At 39.4% G+C, this 19,074-nt stretch overlaps 1 protein-coding gene and 1 long non-coding RNA gene across 3 annotated transcripts in view; one reads left to right on the forward strand and one right to left on the reverse strand.

The window, feature by feature from the left end:
* The window catches only part of LOC133574816 (uncharacterized), a 164,942-nt gene that overhangs the window by 57,043 nt on the left and 88,825 nt on the right, over positions 1 to 19,074 (reverse strand). The window lies entirely within an intron of this gene.
* The window catches only part of LOC133574814 (WD repeat-containing protein 70), a 124,524-nt gene that overhangs the window by 12,763 nt on the left and 92,687 nt on the right, over positions 1 to 19,074 (forward strand). For both annotated transcript variants that reach the window (XM_061927112.1, XM_061927113.2), the window contains exons 6-9: positions 1,344 to 1,403; positions 1,634 to 1,767; positions 8,850 to 9,003; positions 16,733 to 16,809. In XM_061927112.1, the coding sequence (XP_061783096.1) occupies positions 1,344 to 1,403; positions 1,634 to 1,767; positions 8,850 to 9,003; positions 16,733 to 16,809 (425 nt within the window). The remainder of the gene's footprint in view (positions 1 to 1,343; positions 1,404 to 1,633; positions 1,768 to 8,849; positions 9,004 to 16,732; positions 16,810 to 19,074) is intronic.

Genomic DNA, 19,074 nt, shown 5'->3' on the forward strand with positions numbered 1-19,074 from the left:
AGATTCAAAATACATAAAAGTTTAAAAATAAAAAAAAGGCAGAAAGTTAGAAAAAGATGTAGATTAACTTATATTTAGGGATGTCCGATAATGGCTTTTTTGCCGATATTCCGATATTGTCCAATTCTTAATTACCGATACCGATATCAACCGATACCGATATATACAGTCGTGGAATTAACACATTATTATGCCTAATTCGGACAACCAGGTATGGTGAAGATAAGCTCCTTTTAAAAAATTTTATAAAATAAGATAAATAAATTAAAAACATTTTCTTGAATACAAAAGAAAGTAAAACAATATAAAAACAGTTACATAGAAACTAGTAATTAATGAAAATGAGTAAAATTAACTGTTAAAGGTTAGTACTATTAGTGGACCAGCAGCACGCACAATCATGTGTGCTTACGGACTGTATCCCTTGCAGACTGTATTGATATATATTGATATATAATGTAGGAACCAGAATATTAATAACAGAAAGAAACAACCCTTTTGTGTGAATGAGTGTAAATGGGGGAGGGAGGTTTTTTGGGTTGCAAGTGTATCTTGTGTTTTTTATGTTGATTTAATAAAAAAACAAAAAAAACGATACCGATAACAAAAAAAACGATACCGATAATTTCCGATATTACATTTTAAAGCATTCATCGGCCGATAATATCGGCATGCCGATATTATCGGACATCTCTACTTATATTCATTCATTTTACACACTTAGAATAATGGAAAAAGTAAAACTAAATAAGTTATAAATAATAAGATTCAACAAAATACTGGGAAAAATGACATTAAATGTGTATTAATTTTATTTTAAATATTTAAGGTACAAATACATTTGAAAAATTAAAACTTTTGAAAAAGGTAAAAAAAAAAAACGATGAAGTGATATTAGTTTACTTTTTTTTTTACATTGAAAATATTAATAAATCAAGCTAAACAGTGTAATTAATAAATTATAAAAACATAAATTGAATATTACTGGGGAAACAAGTACATAAATGTTTTTTCTATTTTATTTGTAGAAAATTAAAATACAGAAATTTTAAAAAGTAGAGAAAATAATGGAAACAAATAGAAAACAAACTGTAAATAAAATTAGATTATTTTGCTTAATTTGAAACATAATACTGATAATAATAATGGATAAAAGGAAAACAAATCTTAAAAAGCCTACATTTTTAAAATATATATTTATATATATATATACATATACATAGTTTGTTTTTAAATTCCAAACAGTTAAAAAACTGGAAATGCAGGAACACAATAAAATAGATCACGGAAATAGTTTGTGGGTGTATAACGTTTTTTGAAATTATTGCTTTTTCTCACCTCAGACTCCAGTAAAGAAGATTCCTGACACTCATGAGATCACTATGCTGCACGGCACCAAGACAGTAAGACCTGCTTTTTTCAGCATGAATTGAAAGGTTGATAATGTTGGAAGTATTTTACATAATTATAAAACAACTCATGGTTGCTATGTTCACTGATGTTTCGTCACAAAAACACAAGATTTGGAGTTTGACAAAAATAGCAACGCTCATCATTACACAAGACCACACAGTGACAGTTTATTTATTGGAATGTTTATTTACACCACGCATGCTTCTCTGGTCCCCCTCAGGTGTCCGCCCTCGCCTTAGACCCCTCCGGAGCGCGCCTGGTGAGCGGCGGCTTCGATTTTGACGTCCGCTTCTGGGATTTCGCCGGCATGGACCAGGCTCTGCAGTCCTTCCGTACGATCCAGCCGTGCGAGTGGTGAGTTCTCAATGTGGCTGCTGCGTGTCACGCCACTTCTAGAATGTTCTGCGCGGCGCAACACACACACAGAAACATTTGTTTATCCTGCTTTCATTCAGAATGAGCCCTTCAGAAGCAGATGGTAGATGTTTGTTTGCGTGTGCGTGTTTACACGGTGATTCACTGCAGCTAGAAATGAAAGATGCAAATCTTGTTTGTTTTTTTGGGGGGGACCTGAGCTTAAGCAGGCATCCCTTTTTATCAGGACTTAAGTTGCATGCTCTGGAAGCTTCCGTGTGTTTACTGGACTCCTCTTTTCGGAACCCAACTCCAATGCAGATGTTCTTTAAACCAAAAGATTTAGGAAAACATTCAAATTTGAGCTTCTGAACTTTTTTTTGCAGAGTGTGTAAGTATGTTGATGCTTCCATCTACTTCCTGCTGTGTTAATGCTATTTGATATTGACCTAAATTGCTAATCTCACTGGGGTTAAGTGGTGCAGATAGTTGTGTGCCTCTTCACTCGCATGCACTGCTGAGCTGTGCAGAAGGGTCACATCATGCAACTTCGGTTGCTGTCGTGCACATTTGTCCACAAACACAACTCATTAACATTACATTAACACACACACACACACACAGACACACACACACGCACACACACACACAAAACGGTGTGTACTCAATATGCCTAACTTACTACAAAACCCAAAACCAGTGAAGTTGGCACGTTGTGTAATTCATAAATAAAAACAGAATACAATAATCTGCAAATCGTTTTCAATTTATATTCAATTAAATAGACTGCAAAGACAAGATATGTAATGTTCCAAATGAGAAACTTCATTTTTTTTTTTTGCAAATAATCATTAACTTAGAATTTATTGGCAGCAACACATTGCAAAAAAGTTGTCACAGGGTCATTTTTACCACTGTGTTACATGGCCTTTCCTTTTAACAACACTCAGTAAACGTTTGGGAACTGAGGAGACCAATTTTTGAAGCTTTTCAGGTGGAATTCTTTCCCATTCTTGCTTGATGTACAGCTTAAGTTGTTCAACAGTCCGGGGGTCTCCGTTGTGGTATTTTAGGCTTCATATTGCGCCACACATTTTCAATGAGAAACAAGTCTGGACTACAGGCAGGCCAGTCTAGTACCCGCACTCTTTTACTACGAAGCCATGCTGTTGTAACACGTGGCTTGGCATTGTCTTGCTGAAATAAGCAGGGGCGTCCAGAAAAATACGTTGCTTGGATGGCAACATATGTTGCTCCAAAACCTGTATGTACCTTTCAGCATTAATGGTGCCTTCACAGATGTGTAAGTTACCCATGTCTTGGGCACTAATACACCCCCGTGCCATCACAGATGCTGGCTTTTCAACTTTGCGCCGATAACAATCCGGATTGTTCTTTTCCTCTTTGGTCCGGAGGACACGACGTCCAGTTTCCAAAAACAATTTCAAATGTGGACTCGTCAGACCACAGAACACTTTTTCACTTTGCATCAGTCCATCTTAGATGAGCTCGGGCCCAGCGAAGCCGGCGGCGTTTCTGGGTGTTGTTGATAAATGGCTTTTGCTTTGCATAGTAGGGTTTTAACTTGCACTTACAGAAGTAGCGACAAACTGTAGTTACTGACAGGGGTTTTCTGAAGTGTTCCTGAGCCCATGTGGTGATATCCTTTACACACTGATGTCACTTTTTGATGCAGTACCGCCTGAGTGATTAAAGGTTTGTAATACCATTGCTTACGTGCAGTGATTTCTCCAGATTCTCTGAACCTTTTGATGATATTACGGACAATAGATGGGGAAATCACTAAATTCCTTGCAATAGGTCGTTGAGAAATGTTGTTCTTAAACTGTTGGACAATTTGCTCACGCAGTTGTTGACAAAGTGGTGACCCTCGCCCCATCCTTGCTTGTGAATGCCCGAGCATTTCATGGAAGCTGCTTTTATACCCAATCATGGCACCCACCTGTTCCCAATTAGCCCGTTCACCTGTGGGATGTTCCAAGTAAGTGTTTGATGAGCATTCCTCAACTTTCTCAGTCTTTTTTGCCACTTGTGCCAGCTTTTTTGAAACATGTTACAGGCATCAAATTCCAAATGAGCTCAAATTTGCAAAAAATAACTAGGTTTTTCAGTTCAGTCTAGTACCCGCATTATTTTCCTACAAAGCCACGTGCAGAATGTGGCTTGGCATTGTCTTGCTGAAATAAGCAGGGGTGTCCATGATAACGTTGCTTGGATGGCAACATATGTTGCTCCAAAACCTGTATGTACCTTTCAGCATTAATGGTGCCTTCACAGATGTGTAAGTTACCCATGTCTTGGGCACTAATACACCCCCATACCATCACAGATGCTGGTTTTTGAGCTTTGTGCCTAGAACAATCCGGATGGTTCTTTTCGCCTTGGTTCCAGAGGACACGACGTCCACAGTTTCCAAAAACGATTTGAAATGTGGACTCGTCAGACCACAGAACACTTTTCCACTTTGTAGCAGTCCATCTTAGTTGAGCTCGGGCCCAGCAAAGCCAACGGCGTTTCTGGGTGTTGTTGATAAATGGCTTTCGCTTTGCATAGTAGAGTTTTAACTTGCACTTACAGATGTAGCGACAAACTGTATTTACTGACAGTGGTTTTCTGGGGTGTTCCTGAGCCCATGTGGTGATATCCTTTACACACTGATGTGGCTTTTTGATGCAGTACCGCCTGAGGGATCGAAGGTCAAGGCCTTGCCGTTTACGTGCAGTGATTTCTCCAGATTCTCTGAACCTTTTGATGATATTACGGGCCGTAGATGGTGAAATCCCAAAATTCCTTGCAATAGCTTGTTGACTTAGACTTAGACTTCCTTTTTATTGTCATTCAAATTTGAACTTTACAGTACAGATAAGAACTAAATTTTGTTACATAAGCTCATGGTAATGCAGGATAAAAAAGCAATAAGGTGCATATATAAATAAATAAATAGGTTACTGTACAGATATATTGCACTTTTTCACATGCGTCCACGTTTAGGATGTATGTTGTATTGTCTTTTTTATTCCAGCAAGTTAATCCATTTTGGGGGGAGTTGAGAGGATAATTTAATTGTGATGCGTTCAAGAGTCTTATGGCCTGAGGGAAGAAGCTGTTACAGAACCTGGAGGTTCTGCTTCGTAGGCTGCGGAACCTCTTTCTAGAGTCAGAAATGTCAGTCAGTCAGTGAGAAATGTTGTTCTTAAACTGTTGGACAATTATCTCACGCATTTGTTCACAAAGTGGTGACCCTCGCCCCATCCTTGTTTGTGAATGACTGAGCATTTCATTGAAGCTGCTTTATGGCACCCACCTGTTCCCAATTAGCCTGTTCACCTGTGGGATGTTCCAAATAAGTGTTGGATGAGCATTACTCAACTTTCTCAGTCTTTTTTGCCACTTGTGCCAGCTTTTTTGAAACATGTTGCTGGCATCGAATTCCAAATGTGCTAATATTTGCAAAAAATAACATAGTTTCTCAGTTCGAACGTTAAATATCTTGTCTTTGCAGTCTGTTCAATTTAATATAAGTTGAAAAGTATTTGCAAATCATTGTGTTCGGTTTTTATTTATCATTTACACAACGTGCAAACCTCACTGGTTTTGGGTTTTGTACTAAAAGCTCAAGATTTGTGTTGTTTACTTTTTAACTCATGTCGTTGCCAAATCAGTACTTTTCCAACCGTGCGGGCCCTTAACTGGTGTTCAAAATATTTTTTTACGGAAATCTGTGACATGCAAGTTTACCAAAATAGTCACTGAAATACTATAATAATATAAATGAAATTATAAGAAAGTAGAGAATGGCTAGTAAAGTACTTTTAAAAACTACAAAAGCATTAGTAGTGTGAAAATGTCCTCCAGGCCCTACTGCCATCGTAAACAAATTCCTGAATCCACCGTATCACCCTCAATATATATACTGTATTTTTCGGACTATAAGTCGCAGTTTTTTTTCATAGTGCGATTTATATATGTTTTTTTCCTTCTTTATTATGCATTTTCGGCAGGTGCGACTTATACTCCGGTGCGACTTATACTCCGAAAAATACGGTAATCACTTATGCGGTTTCTGACATTTCTTGAACGTTTTATCAAAATCCGTTGACCGGATAAGAAGCAGCTCCTACTATAAAATAAAATTCGCCACACCTTTTAAAGTTAGTGTTTTTTTACGTGCAAATGAATTAAAGTAATATAATGTATGAATGGATATATATAGCGATATACATATTGTAGTTTCCTAATGAAGCCTCAGCTTGACGCTCCTCTACTTTCTCCTGCTCCCGCTTGCTGCGGCAACAACAAACAAAACTCCAGACGCTCCTCTTCGTTTTGTATCGTTTACTTGTCAACTTAATCGTTCAAAAACGTAAAACAATAACGATGTGGGAACAAATGAATGGCAAAATAAAGCGAGTTTGTTACGGTAAGAGTTGGAAAAAGTAAGAGTAAGGTCAAAAAACTGTGTGGCTCGGTTCCACCATACCATACTGCCATTTCCCATAATACATTGTGTCCAAACCATATTACCACACAGATCCTTCCACCATGTATGCAATTAAACAGTTACGTAATCTTCACTGTATTAAAGCAGTATAAAATAGTACGTCATCAAATTATTCAGACAAATGTAATAATTACAATTCTAAGCATGCAATATATACATTTTCGTATTATTTAAATAAAGTAAATAGTCACCTTTTGGCTAAATAAACATAAAGCACCTTCCATAAAATGTAAATTAACTTAAACATCATTTAGACCCCTACACATATATTTGAGAGTGTTTTAATCTTTTTAAGGCTGTTAAGTAGAGGAGATACGGACATCAGCGTGGATCTACGGGAGCTTTATTTTTCAACTCACTTACGCAATGTACGTAACATGTAAACAAACACGCCACAGCATCAATTTTGGTCCTTCAACAATCGCTATTTCTTTGGAATCAAAATATATATTCATATATTATATATATCCTATTATTTGCGCACTATTGACTCGACCAAAGTCACATTCAGGTCGCATTGCGTTTAGACTGAAGTCACATTTGAAAAGATCATATTCCAATTGGATTTGGACATGTCCCGATCCGATATTTGGATCGGATCGGCCGCCGATATTTGCAAAAAAATGCGTATCGGCAAGGCATAGGAAAATGCCGATCCAGATCCAGTTTAAAAAAAAAAACTCCGCTCCGTGTTTTCCAACGCACCTATTTAAATAGTACATTCCACTTTTCTGCTGCTCCCTATAATTTCCGTTCCGCATTTTCCAACACATCCACAGGTCTGTGGATTCTAACGCAGTTGCTTTTAGCTGCTGGCATTACACGACAGGCTCTTCTCACTCTTTCCTGTGTCTCCCTCTCACAGACAGCAAGCGCACCTTCTTACACACGTCACATACTGTCACGTCATACGTCACATACATATAAGCCCTCCCCGAGCAGAGAGGTAGCAGCATGGCTAACGTTAACTGTGATGCTAGCGCAGCCGTGTGACCAACGTTCTCTCTAAGGTGCTCGCTTGTGCAATTGGGCACTGTTTAAACGTCCTCTGCGCATAGCAATTATATGCCACGCACAAAATCAAATAAAAAAAATAAGCGCATAACAATTTTCGACCCACGGACACGACAGAGAAAACCGTTTTCGTCATCATTGTTCAAATATTGTAACGTCTGTCGAGACGCTTATCTCCGTTCGGTGCCACACGTCCACACCATCAAAATGCAGAGGCAAAAATTTCCAGATCAACACCGTATGAAAAAATTAGTGATTTTTTTAGTTGTGATTTCCTTCTCTGCATGAAAGTTTAAAAGTAGCATATATTAATGCAATATGAAGAAGAATGTTTTAATGTAGACATGCAAGCCTTGAAAGAAAATGTTGAAAATCAAGACTACATTCCCTGCAAATGGATGCATTTCTACCCTATATTTTAATTTTAGATTTATTCTCATATCAAACTCTTTTGGCTGTCTTTTTGACACTTGCATCCGGCGCCCCCCTCCACACCCTGGATTATAAATAATGTAAATAATTCAATGTGATTATCTTGTGTGATGACTGTATTATGATGATAGTATATATCTGATAGTATATATCTGTATCATGAATCAATTTAAGTGGACCCCGACTTAAACAAGTTGAAAAACTTATTCGGGTGTTACCATTTAGTGGTCAATTGTACGGAATATGTACTTCACTGTGCAACCTACTAATAAAAGTCTCAATCAATCAATCCAAACACATAGAATCATCATACTGCTGTGATTATATGCATCAAGTGTTCATTCAAGGCTAAGGCAAAATATCGAGATATATATCGTGTATCGCAATATGGCCTTAAAATATCGCAATATTAAAAAAAGGCCCTTGTTTCAATGATGCCATTTCTGTTTGTCATGTATAATTTTGTCTATTTTGTGTTTATCCTTGAATAAACAGGTCAGTTTCTTGTTACCAACCATTGTGTATTATTCAAACTCACCTAATTCAGCTGGCTAGTTGTTATCAAGAGTACTAAAACCCTTTTCAACATGATTCTGACAACTAAGTAGGCTAAATAACTTTAATACATGCTCGGATAGGCCATTATCGGTCAGTATCGGTATCGGATTGGAAGTGCAAAAACAATATCGGTATCGGATCGGAAGTGCGAAAACCTGGATCGGGACATCCCTACCTCCTGATGTGGCCTGAATCTGATGCCAAAAGATCAGATTTGAAGCACTCTGGAGAGTTTAGACTGGCAAAAAAAAACCTGATCTGTGTCACTTGAGGGCAAAAAAAATCAGCTTTGGTGTGCAGTGTAAACAAAGCCAAATATTGGTGTGTAATGAGGAATTGTTATGTTTCTGTCGTGAAGAGCGTGTGTGCGGTGTTGGACCTGAGCACTGCTCTGGCCGTGTGCACTTAAACTGTCTAAATATCCGCATCAATGCGAGATTTTGGCCAACACACCTCCTCCTCAAATGATTGAAAAATAGTGATGTGCCCGTGAAATATCTTTAATCATGTGACTTGTAGACTTAATGTTTGTGTTTCTTCCCTTTGCTCCATCTAGCCATCAAATCAGATCCTTGCAGTACAGCATCACAGGGGACCGTATCTTGGTGGTGTCAGGGAACGCACAGGCCAAGGTGTTGGACCGTGACGGCTTCAACGTGATGGAGTGCATCAAGGGAGACCAGTACATCGTAGACATGGTCAACACCAAGGTAAGACGCAACATTAGGTACCCCCGCACAATGCAATGTAATGTACTGTGATTTCATATCTCGGGTATCGTGACCAAAATGTGCTCAAAAAGTACTTATACACACCTTCAAATTTTTTAACCAAGTTATTTTAACTTTTTTTATAACTACAATAAATAGACACACTGTTAGAACACTGTTTTTTTCTTCTTCTTTTTTTCCATTTTTTTTTCTATTTCAGGCAATGACATAAAAAAGCACAAAGTTGACAACACATAATAACATACTTGCCAACCCTCCCGGATTTTCCGGGAGACTCCCGAAATTCAGCGCCTCTCCCGAAAACCTCCCGGGACAAATTTTCTCCCGAAAATCTCCCGAAATTCAGGCGGAGCTGGAAGCCACGCCCCCTCCAGCTCCATGCAGACCTGAGTGACGTCAGGTGCACAACACCACGTAAATCGTTGGCCAACCAAAAAGTAACCCCAGTACGCTATAGCCAACATTCACCAGGAGATGGCAACAGACAAACATAGATCACTCTATTACATTATTCCCTTTTAGAAATGTATAGAAGTTACTCAAAATAAATAAACAACCCAACCAAAAAATGCAGCAGCTCAATTAAAAAACTGTACTTAAGCCACATTCTTTTTTTTTTTTTAGTACTGAACTCTTAACCCTCATTTGTAAAAAAAATAACATGCTGTTTATACAAACAGTATTTGTACACCTTTAACACAGATTTTTATACTGTCTTCAGAGATTCAGTTTTTTTGGTGGTACTCGAAACCTTTCTGGGTACCTGCGAAAGGGTGTTCAGCATGGTTAGAAAAATAGTGACAGAGAATAGAACAAGGATGGACAATTCAACCCTTAACTCAACAATGAGTAGATGAGTTATGTGTGTGTATATGTGTAAATAAATGAACACTGAAATTCAAGTATTTCTTTTATCTATATATATCTATATATATATATATATATATATATATATATATATATATATATATATATATATATATATATATATATATATAATAAAATAAATATATATATATATATATAGCTAGAATTCACTGAAAGTCAAGTATTTCTTATATATATATATATATATATATATATATATATATATATATATATATATATATATATATATATATATATATGAAATACTTGACTTGGTGAATTCTAGCTGTAAATCGGAGGTCTCAAGGTTGGCAAGTATGCATAATAATATAAATTAATATAGTGCAAAAGGTAAAGTATAGTATGTAATGCATGATTGTCCAGTTTTGTCAGAAAGGGAGTGGCAGTAATCTAACTGACAGTTAGATTATTTTGTTTTTACTGCCTGTATAATTGAGATTATGCACATTGCTGCTTATTCTTCATAGTTATGGATCTGTACCGTACATACACTACTGAAATGCTCTCACATAAACAACTGAAATGTTTTTCTTTTATACACACTACTGAAATACTCTTATAAACACTACTGAAATGCTCTTACATACACTACTGAAATGCTCTTATAAATACTACTGAAACACTCTTATAAACACTACTGAAAAACTCTTACATACACTACTGAAATGCTCTTATAAATACTACTGAAACACTCTTATAAACACTACTGAAACACTCTTACATACACTACTATTCTGCAAAAAAAAAATCACACTTTCCTTGTTTAGGATTGAGATGGCACTTCTTTTGGATGATATCTTCACACATTCACACGCATTCACTGGTACCACATGCAGGGTCATGTGTTTTTGTTTGAAAGCTATTGAAGTTGTTTACATTTTTGTTTTGCTTTAATAAAAAAAAGCTTTCGTTCTTCATGTGAGGTCCAGTAAGGACGGTTGATGCCGACCTTTCTTTGAAAAGATGAACACAAATGCGTCATCAAATTAAAAAATATGTCATCGCTCTCTCGATCGGGCAGCAGCTATCAATTATTTTAGTGATTGAATATTAATAAATAAGACAATTGCACAAAATTTGTAATAGAATAATCAATTGATTTATTTGTTCCATTAATCTAGTAATGGAGTAAAACACTTTCTAGTCTCAATATGTATTTTAGGAAAAATAGTTTAAATACACAAGGATTTTACTAATGAACTTTAGCCTTTCCGCTTATGATTAACGTATTTTTCGGACTATAAGTCGCAGTTTTTTTCATAGTTTGGCCGGGCTCCAGTGCGATTTATATATGTTTTTTCCTTCTTTATTATGCATTTTCGGCAGGTGCGACTTATACTCCGGTGCGACTTATACTCCGAAAAATACGGTACACACAACGTTAAAATTGCACTTTAACCACCGGGGCATTACTATATAATATATATTTTTTAAATACGGTAAGTAAAATATTAACTGTGTATCCTAAAATCAGGTCATAGATAATGAATAAGGAACCAAACTGAACAAAAGGGTTCACCGATGTAGTATGATAAATTGAGTGACAATGTATTTAGAAATTTAACACATGCACATTTGTGGTATTTTATTGTATTATTTACTCTTTATATTTTTACTCTTAACAAATCATCAAAGCAACAGAGCTCTCAAATTAATCGATGAATCGTTTCAGCCCTACTCCACATAACATACATACAGTCGTGATCCAAAGTTTTCATACACTTGTAAAGAACATGGCTGTCTTGCGTTTCCAATCATTTCTACAACTCTTGTTTTTTTGTGATAGAGTGATTGGAGCACATACTTGTTGGTCACAAAAAAATATTCATGAAGTTTGGTTCTTTTATGAATTTATTATGGGTCTACTGAAAATCTGCTGGGTCAAAAGTATACATACAGCAATGTCCCTTGGCAAGTTTCACTTCAATGAGGCACTTTTGGTATCGATCCACAAGCTTCTGGCTGAATTTTTGACCACTCCACTTGACAAAATTGCTGCAGTTCAGCTATATGTGTTGGTTTTCTGACATGGACTTGTTTCTTCAGCATTGTCCACACGTTTAAGTCAGGACTTTGGGAAGGCCATTCTAAAACCTTAATTCTAGCCTGATTTAGCCATTCCTTTACCACTTTTGACGTGTGTTTGGGGTCATTGTCCTGTACCCAAGACCCAACCTCCGGGCTGATGATTTTAGGTTGTCCTGAAGAATTTGGAGGTAATCCTCCTTTTTTTTTGTCCCATTTAAAGCACCACTTCCATTGGCAGCAAAACAGGCCCAGAGCATAATACTACCACCACCATGCTTGATGGTGGGAATGGTGTTCCTGGGATTGAAGGCCTCACATTTTTTCTCCTCCAAACATATTGCTGGGTACTGTGGCCAAACAGCTCAATTTTTTGTTTCATCTGACTTCAGGACAAGACCCCAAACACACGTCAAAAGTGGTAAAAGAATAAGGCTAGAATTTAGGGTTTTAGAATGGCCTTCCCAAAGTCCTGACTTAAACGTGTGGACAATGCTGAAGAAACAAGTCCATGTCAGAAAACCAACAAATTTCGCTAAACTGCACCAATTTTGTCAAGAGTAGTGGTCAAAAATTCAACTAGAAGCTTGTGGATGGCTACCAAAAGCGCCTTATTGCAGTGAAACTTGCCAAGGGACATGTAAGCAAATATTAACATTGCTGTATGTATACTTTTGACCCAGCACATTTGCTCACATTTTCAGTAGACCCATAATAAATTCATAAAAGAAGCAAACTTCATGAATGTTTTTTGTGACCAACAAGTATGTGCTCCAATCACTCTATCACAAAAAATAAGAGTTGTAGAAATGATTGGAAACTCAAGACAGCCATGACATTATGTTCTTTACAGGTGTAATTGGCAGACCGGGGTGGTGGTTCCTCTCTTTAAGAAGGGGAACCGGAGGGTGTGTTCTAACTATCGTGGGATCACACTCCTCAGCCTTCCCGGTAAGGTCTATTCAGGTGTACTGGAGAGGAGGCTACGCCGGATAGTCGAACCTCGGATTCAGGAGGAACAGTGTGGTTTTCGTCCTGGTCGTGGAACTGTGGACCAGCTCTATACTCTCGGCAGGGTCCTTGAGGGTGCATGGGAGTTTGCCCAACCAGTCTACATGTGTTTTGTGGACTTGGAGAAGGCATTCGACCGTGTCCCTCGGGAAGTCCTGTGGGGAGTGCTCAGAGAGTATGGGGTATCGGACTGTCTGATTTTGGCGGTCCGCTCCCTGTATGATCAGTGCCAGAGCTTGGTCCGCATTGCCGGCAGTAAGTCGGACACGTTTCCAGTGAGGGTTGGACTCCGCCAAGGCTGCCCTTTGTCACCGATTCTGTTCATAACTTTTATGGGCAGAATTTCTAGGCGCAGTCAAGGCGTTGAGGGGATCCGGTTTAGTGGCTGCAGGTTTAGGTCTCTGGTTTTTGCAGATGATGTGGTCCTGATGGCTTCATCTGGCCAGGATCTTCAGCTCTCGCTGGATCGGTTCGCAGCCGAGTGTGAAGCGACTGGTATGAGAATCAGCACCTCCAAGTCCGAGTCCATGGTTCTCGCCCGGAAAAGGGTGGAATGCCATCTTCGGGTTGGGGAGGAGACCCTGCCCCAAGTGGAGGAGTTCAAGTACCTCGGAGTCTTGTTCACGAGTGAGGGAAGAGTGGATCGTGAGATCGACAGGCGGATCGGTGTGGCGTCTTCAGTAATGCGGACGCTGTATCGATCCGTTGTGGTGAAGAAGGAGCTGAGCCGGAAGGCAAAGCTCTCAATTTACCGGTCGATCTACGTTCCCATCCTCACCTATGGTCATGAGCTTTGGGTTATGACCGAAAAGACAAGATCACGGGTACAAGCGGCCGAAATGAGTTTCCTCCGCCGGGTGGCGGGGCTCTCCCTTAGAGATAGGGTGAGAAGCTCTGTCATCCGGGGGGAGCTCAAAGTAAAGCCGCTGCTCCTCCACATTGAGAGGAGCCAGATGAGGTGGTTCGGGCATCTGGTCAGGATGCCACCCGATCGCCTCCCTCGGGAGGTGTTTAGGGCACGTCCGACCGGTAGGAGGCCACGGGGAAGACCCAGGACACGTTGGGAAGACTATGTCTCCCGGCTGGCCTGGGAACGCCTCGGGATCCCCCGGGAGCAGCTGGACGAAGTGGCTGGGGAGAGGGAAGTCTGGGCTTCCCTGCTTAGGCTGCTGCCCCCGCGACCCGACCTCGGATAAGCGGAAGAAGATGGATGGATGGACAAGTGTAATTAAGACGAGTTGAACGAAAAGTCAATTAATCCATGTGTGGCTTCTCCAGCGAGCTGGTGAATGATAGCAAGTGTGCCTTGTCAGCCAGGTCAGGGGAGCCTTGTTTAGGTTTTAGTTTGCAATGTTTTGGGACATCTCTCAGTAAACACCATCATTATTGTATCGACTTTCACCTGTTGATTTTGCCGGTCTTTGAGTAGCATGACTGCTGCTTCCGAGAATAAGTTGCATGTGTTTTTACTTCTGTTTTGCTGGGGGAAACCCTGCCAATGTATAATAGCAGCAAGGTGCAGCCAGGAGCTACCAGTTTGTTGTTGTGTGCAAGCATCATCGATGCTGGCTTGCACCTGCATCTACAAAGACAGATGCTAACTAATCTGCCATGTTTGGGTTTTCACTGTGTTTAATAAAGCGTTGGTTGGTTACCAAGCATCTGTGTCAGCTGCACTGCATTTAAACACCACCCGTGGAGCTGACCAAGGCCCATTGAGACGTAAGTGGTTGTCCCTAAGTGCTGAAACTTGGGTTCAGTGACATCCACGCAGATGTGGTGCTTCATCCCGCTCCATAAAAACACCAGGATCCGCCTCATCCTTCCCCGCGCTCCTTCCTGACAGTGGGTGGGTTGATGGATCAGAGGAGAGGGGGGCTCGTCTTCTGTTATCCCGCTTGAGTCATTTGTTATGAGGAATTCCCGCTGAGGAAATGGCTAAAAAGATACACTCTACTGACACTCTTTTACGGCCAATTTGGTCGTTAATCTTGCAGAATTCCTAGCGGACATGTTTTTAAACAGCCACAGTCTACACAGGTTCATTCCGCTCTTTGATGCAACAAGTCTACTTGCATGCACAGTCAATTAGTATTCACAGCACTTCACCTTTTCCCACATTTTGATATGTTACAGCTACAGATGTCCGATAATGGCTTTTTTGCCAATTTCCGATATTATCCAACTCTTAATTACCGATTCTGATATCAACCGATACCGATATATACAGTCGTGGAATTAACACATTATTAATAGCAGATTATTATAATAAACTGTGTCATGTGAGTATACCTTTCAAATGTAATTAGGGCTGCAACAATTAATCGATTAAATCGAAGAAATAGGGGCTTTGATTATTATTCTGTTGCTTGCATGATTAGTGCTCGCGCTGAACAGACAGAGGTCGGACAGACGAGAATCATTTGTCCCATGTGTGTTTCAACATTTTGGCCAGTCAGAAATAAAATAAATATTAGACATAGAATATTCAGCAATTTCCTTTTATAATTTTATAGCTGCTGGATGACTTATGGGGTTGATTAAAATGAATTCAACTGATGCGTTTTGGTGTTTGCTGGCATTTTTGTTAGTTGTTAGAGATGTCCGATAATGGCTTTTTTGCCGATATTCCGATATCATCCAACTCTTAATTACCGATTCTGATATCAACCGATACCGATATATACAGTCGTGGAATTAACACATTATTATGCCGAATTTTGTTGTGATGCCCCGCTGGATGCATTAAACAATGTAACAAGGTTTTCCAAAATAAATCAACTCAAGTTATGGGAAAAAAAATGCCAACATGGCACTGCCATATTTATTATTGAAGTCACAAAGTGCATTATTTTTTTTAACATGCCTCAAAACAGCAGCTTGGAATTTGGGACATGCTCTCCCTGAGAGGGCATGAGGAGGTTGAGGTGGGCAGGGTAGGGGGGGGGGGTGTGTATTGTAGTGTCCCGGAAGAGTTAGTGCTGCAAGGGGTTCTGGGTATTTGTTCTGTCGTGTTTATGTTGTGTTACGGTGCGGATGTTCTCCCGAAATGTGTTTGTCATTCTTGTTTGGTGTGGGTTCACAGTGTGGCGCATATTTGTAACAGTGTTAAAGTTGTTTATACGGCCACCCTCAGTGTGACCTGTATGGCTGTTGACCAAGTATGCCTTACATACACTTGTGTGTTTGAAAAGCCGTAGATATTATGTGACTGGGCCGCCACGCAAAGGCAGTACCTTTAAGGTTTATTGGCGCTCTATACTTCTCCCTACGTCCGTGCACACAGCGGCGTTTTAAAAAGTCATACATTTTACTTTTTGAAACCGATACCGATAATTTCCGATGTTACATTTTAAAGCATTTATCAGCCGATAATATCGGCAGTCCGATATTATCGGACATCTCTAGTTACAGCCTTATTCCAAAATAGACTACATTCATTTTTGCCATCAAAATTCTACACATAATAACAATGTGAAAATAATTTTCACGAACCCCCTGCAGTGCCTCTGCGGACCCCTCTTGAAGACCTCTGCCTTAGCAATTATAAAATGATCTTATTTGTTTAGTTAGTACAGCTTGGGATTTACATGCTACGTATACAAATACAACTTGGGCTGAAATTTACACCCTCATATATTCTTTTTTTTGTTTGCATAAGATTAAAAAAGTAGCCAATTGAATGTTTCCGTTTACAGCAGCTTGTCTTTTCAGCCATTCATCTGCATTATTCCCGACAGATGTTTTTCTATTTACTAATTTCAAACAACTTTCCTCCTCTCAGGGCCACACTGCGATGCTGAACGACGGCTGCTGGCATCCCAAGATGAAGGAGGAGTTCATGACGTGCTCCAACGACGGGTGAGTTCACCTTATTCCAAAGCAGCCTTTGCAGGCGTTTAAATGATACTCTCCACTGATGCTGTACTTAACTACATGCTAAAAGGAATATAGCGAAACATATGCAAAAAAGTTAAATATAATTAGAGATGTCCGATAACATCGGACTGCTGATATTATCGGCCGATAAATGCTTTAAAATGTGATATCGGAAATCATCGGTATCTGTTTCAAAAAGTAAAATGTATGACTTTTTAAAACGCCGCTGTGTACACGGACGTAGGGAGAAGTACAGAGCGCCAACAAACCTTAAAGGCACTGCCTTTGCGTGCCGGTCCAATCACATAATATCTACGGCTTTTCACAAACACAAGTGAATGCAAGGCATACTTGGTCAACAGCCATACAAGTCACACTGAGGGTGGCCGTACAAACAACTTTAACACTGTTACAAATATGCACCACACTGTGAACCCACACCAAACAAGAATGACAAACACATTTCAGGAGAACATCCGCACCGTAACACAACATAAACACAACAGAACAAATGCCCAGAAGCCCTTACAGCACTAACTCTTCTGGGACACTACAATATACACCCCCCCGCTATCTCCCCACCCCCTCTCCCACCTCAAACCTGACCCCCCCAACTCCGCCCACCTCAAACTCCTCATGTCCCAAATTCCAAGCTGCTGTTTTGAGGCATGTTAAAAAAAATAATGCACTTTGTGACTTCAATAATAAATATGGCAGTGCCATGTTGGCATTTTTTTTCCATAACTTGAGTTGATTTATTTTGGAAAACCTTGTTACATTGTTTAATGCATCCAGCGGGGCATCACAACAAAAATAGGCACAATAATGTGTTAATTCCACGACTGTATATATCGGTATCGGTTGATATCGGAATCGGTAATTAAGAGTTGGACAATATCGGAATATCGGATATTGGCAAAAAAGCCATTATCGGACATCTCTAGTCATGTACATAGTGTCATGTACATAGAGTATATATACACTCCCCAGCCATTTTTTATATATTGTTTTTCAAATCACTGGACATGTATTCTGTGTATATGTACATAATTTATCCATTTTTTATATACATGTTACAGGTTACCGGTATATATGTTTTATTATTGAATGTATCAAATGTGATGAATGGACCACAATGGAAACAAGTCTTTTGGCTTTTTGTGCCATCCATTTGCCTTTTTTAAAAGCATTACATGGATTAAATTCTTTAAGATGTCAATAAACTTCTCAATCAATCAATCAAAATACAATCTGATCAGCGTTCTTCAGCACAAAGAGGCCCCACAAAAGTTCCTTTCGTTCTTCTTTCTCTCCGTTGTCGGGTTTGTTGTCATACAAATACACAAGAAATAAGAAATAAACAAGTCGTCCTCACATACTTCGTAATGGCAGTTGTGTGTTTGAAAAAAAAGTTTAAGGGAACGCCCCAAATTGTGTTCACCCAATCAGCTGTCAGGAACTCCAAAAAGTTCCTGAAGAACTAAATCTACACAGGTAGTTTTCAGTGGAAACACAGGGGGAACTTTATTTATTCGGGTAAATAGGAAAGTTTCTGCATTGGAAAAGGGCTTAATACTGTATTATTTATAATTTTCCAAATCTATCTGTTATTTACAATGCAGAAAATGATCACATTTGTAGTCTGCAACTTACCCGGTGAACTGGGACCTTTTGCTAGACTGCTTTAATAATGAAGAGTGTGACTTTGGGCAAGGAACAAAGTGATGAGTCTAAGTGAGTGTGACAAGCAGCACTGCAGAACCCCCCTGCCTCCATTACACGGATTTCAGGCAAATGTGTCAGCTTTACAGGAGTGCTGCTGTAGCCACGGTGTTTACCAGCATTACAGCTCTCCCAGATGTGCCTTATTTTGCTCTCATCGATGCTCTGGAAATCCTCCCCTGGCATGTTTGGGGCTTGTGCAGCTGCATCCGTTGTCCCTGTTGCTAAATTTCTCACATTTCCTAATCGGCACCTTTTATCAACAAGTGCCTCACCTTTAACGCATTTTTAATAAACACTTTCTCCTGTCAACTGTTGCCAGCTTTTCAAAACAGGGCATTCGCCACTTTAGGACTTGGTCTTGTAATAGAAATCTAAATATTTATATATCTTGTTCTCTAAGCAAGAGCTTTAGAACATACTTGCCAACCCTCCCGGATTTTCCGGGAGACTCCCGAAATTCAGCGCCTCTCCCGAAAACCTCCCGGGACAAATTTTCTCCCGAAAATCTCCCGAAATTCAGGC

This window comes from Nerophis lumbriciformis, linkage group LG32 (assembly GCF_033978685.3).
Source record: "Nerophis lumbriciformis linkage group LG32, RoL_Nlum_v2.1, whole genome shotgun sequence".
NCBI classification, from domain to species: domain Eukaryota; kingdom Metazoa; phylum Chordata; class Actinopteri; order Syngnathiformes; family Syngnathidae; genus Nerophis; species Nerophis lumbriciformis.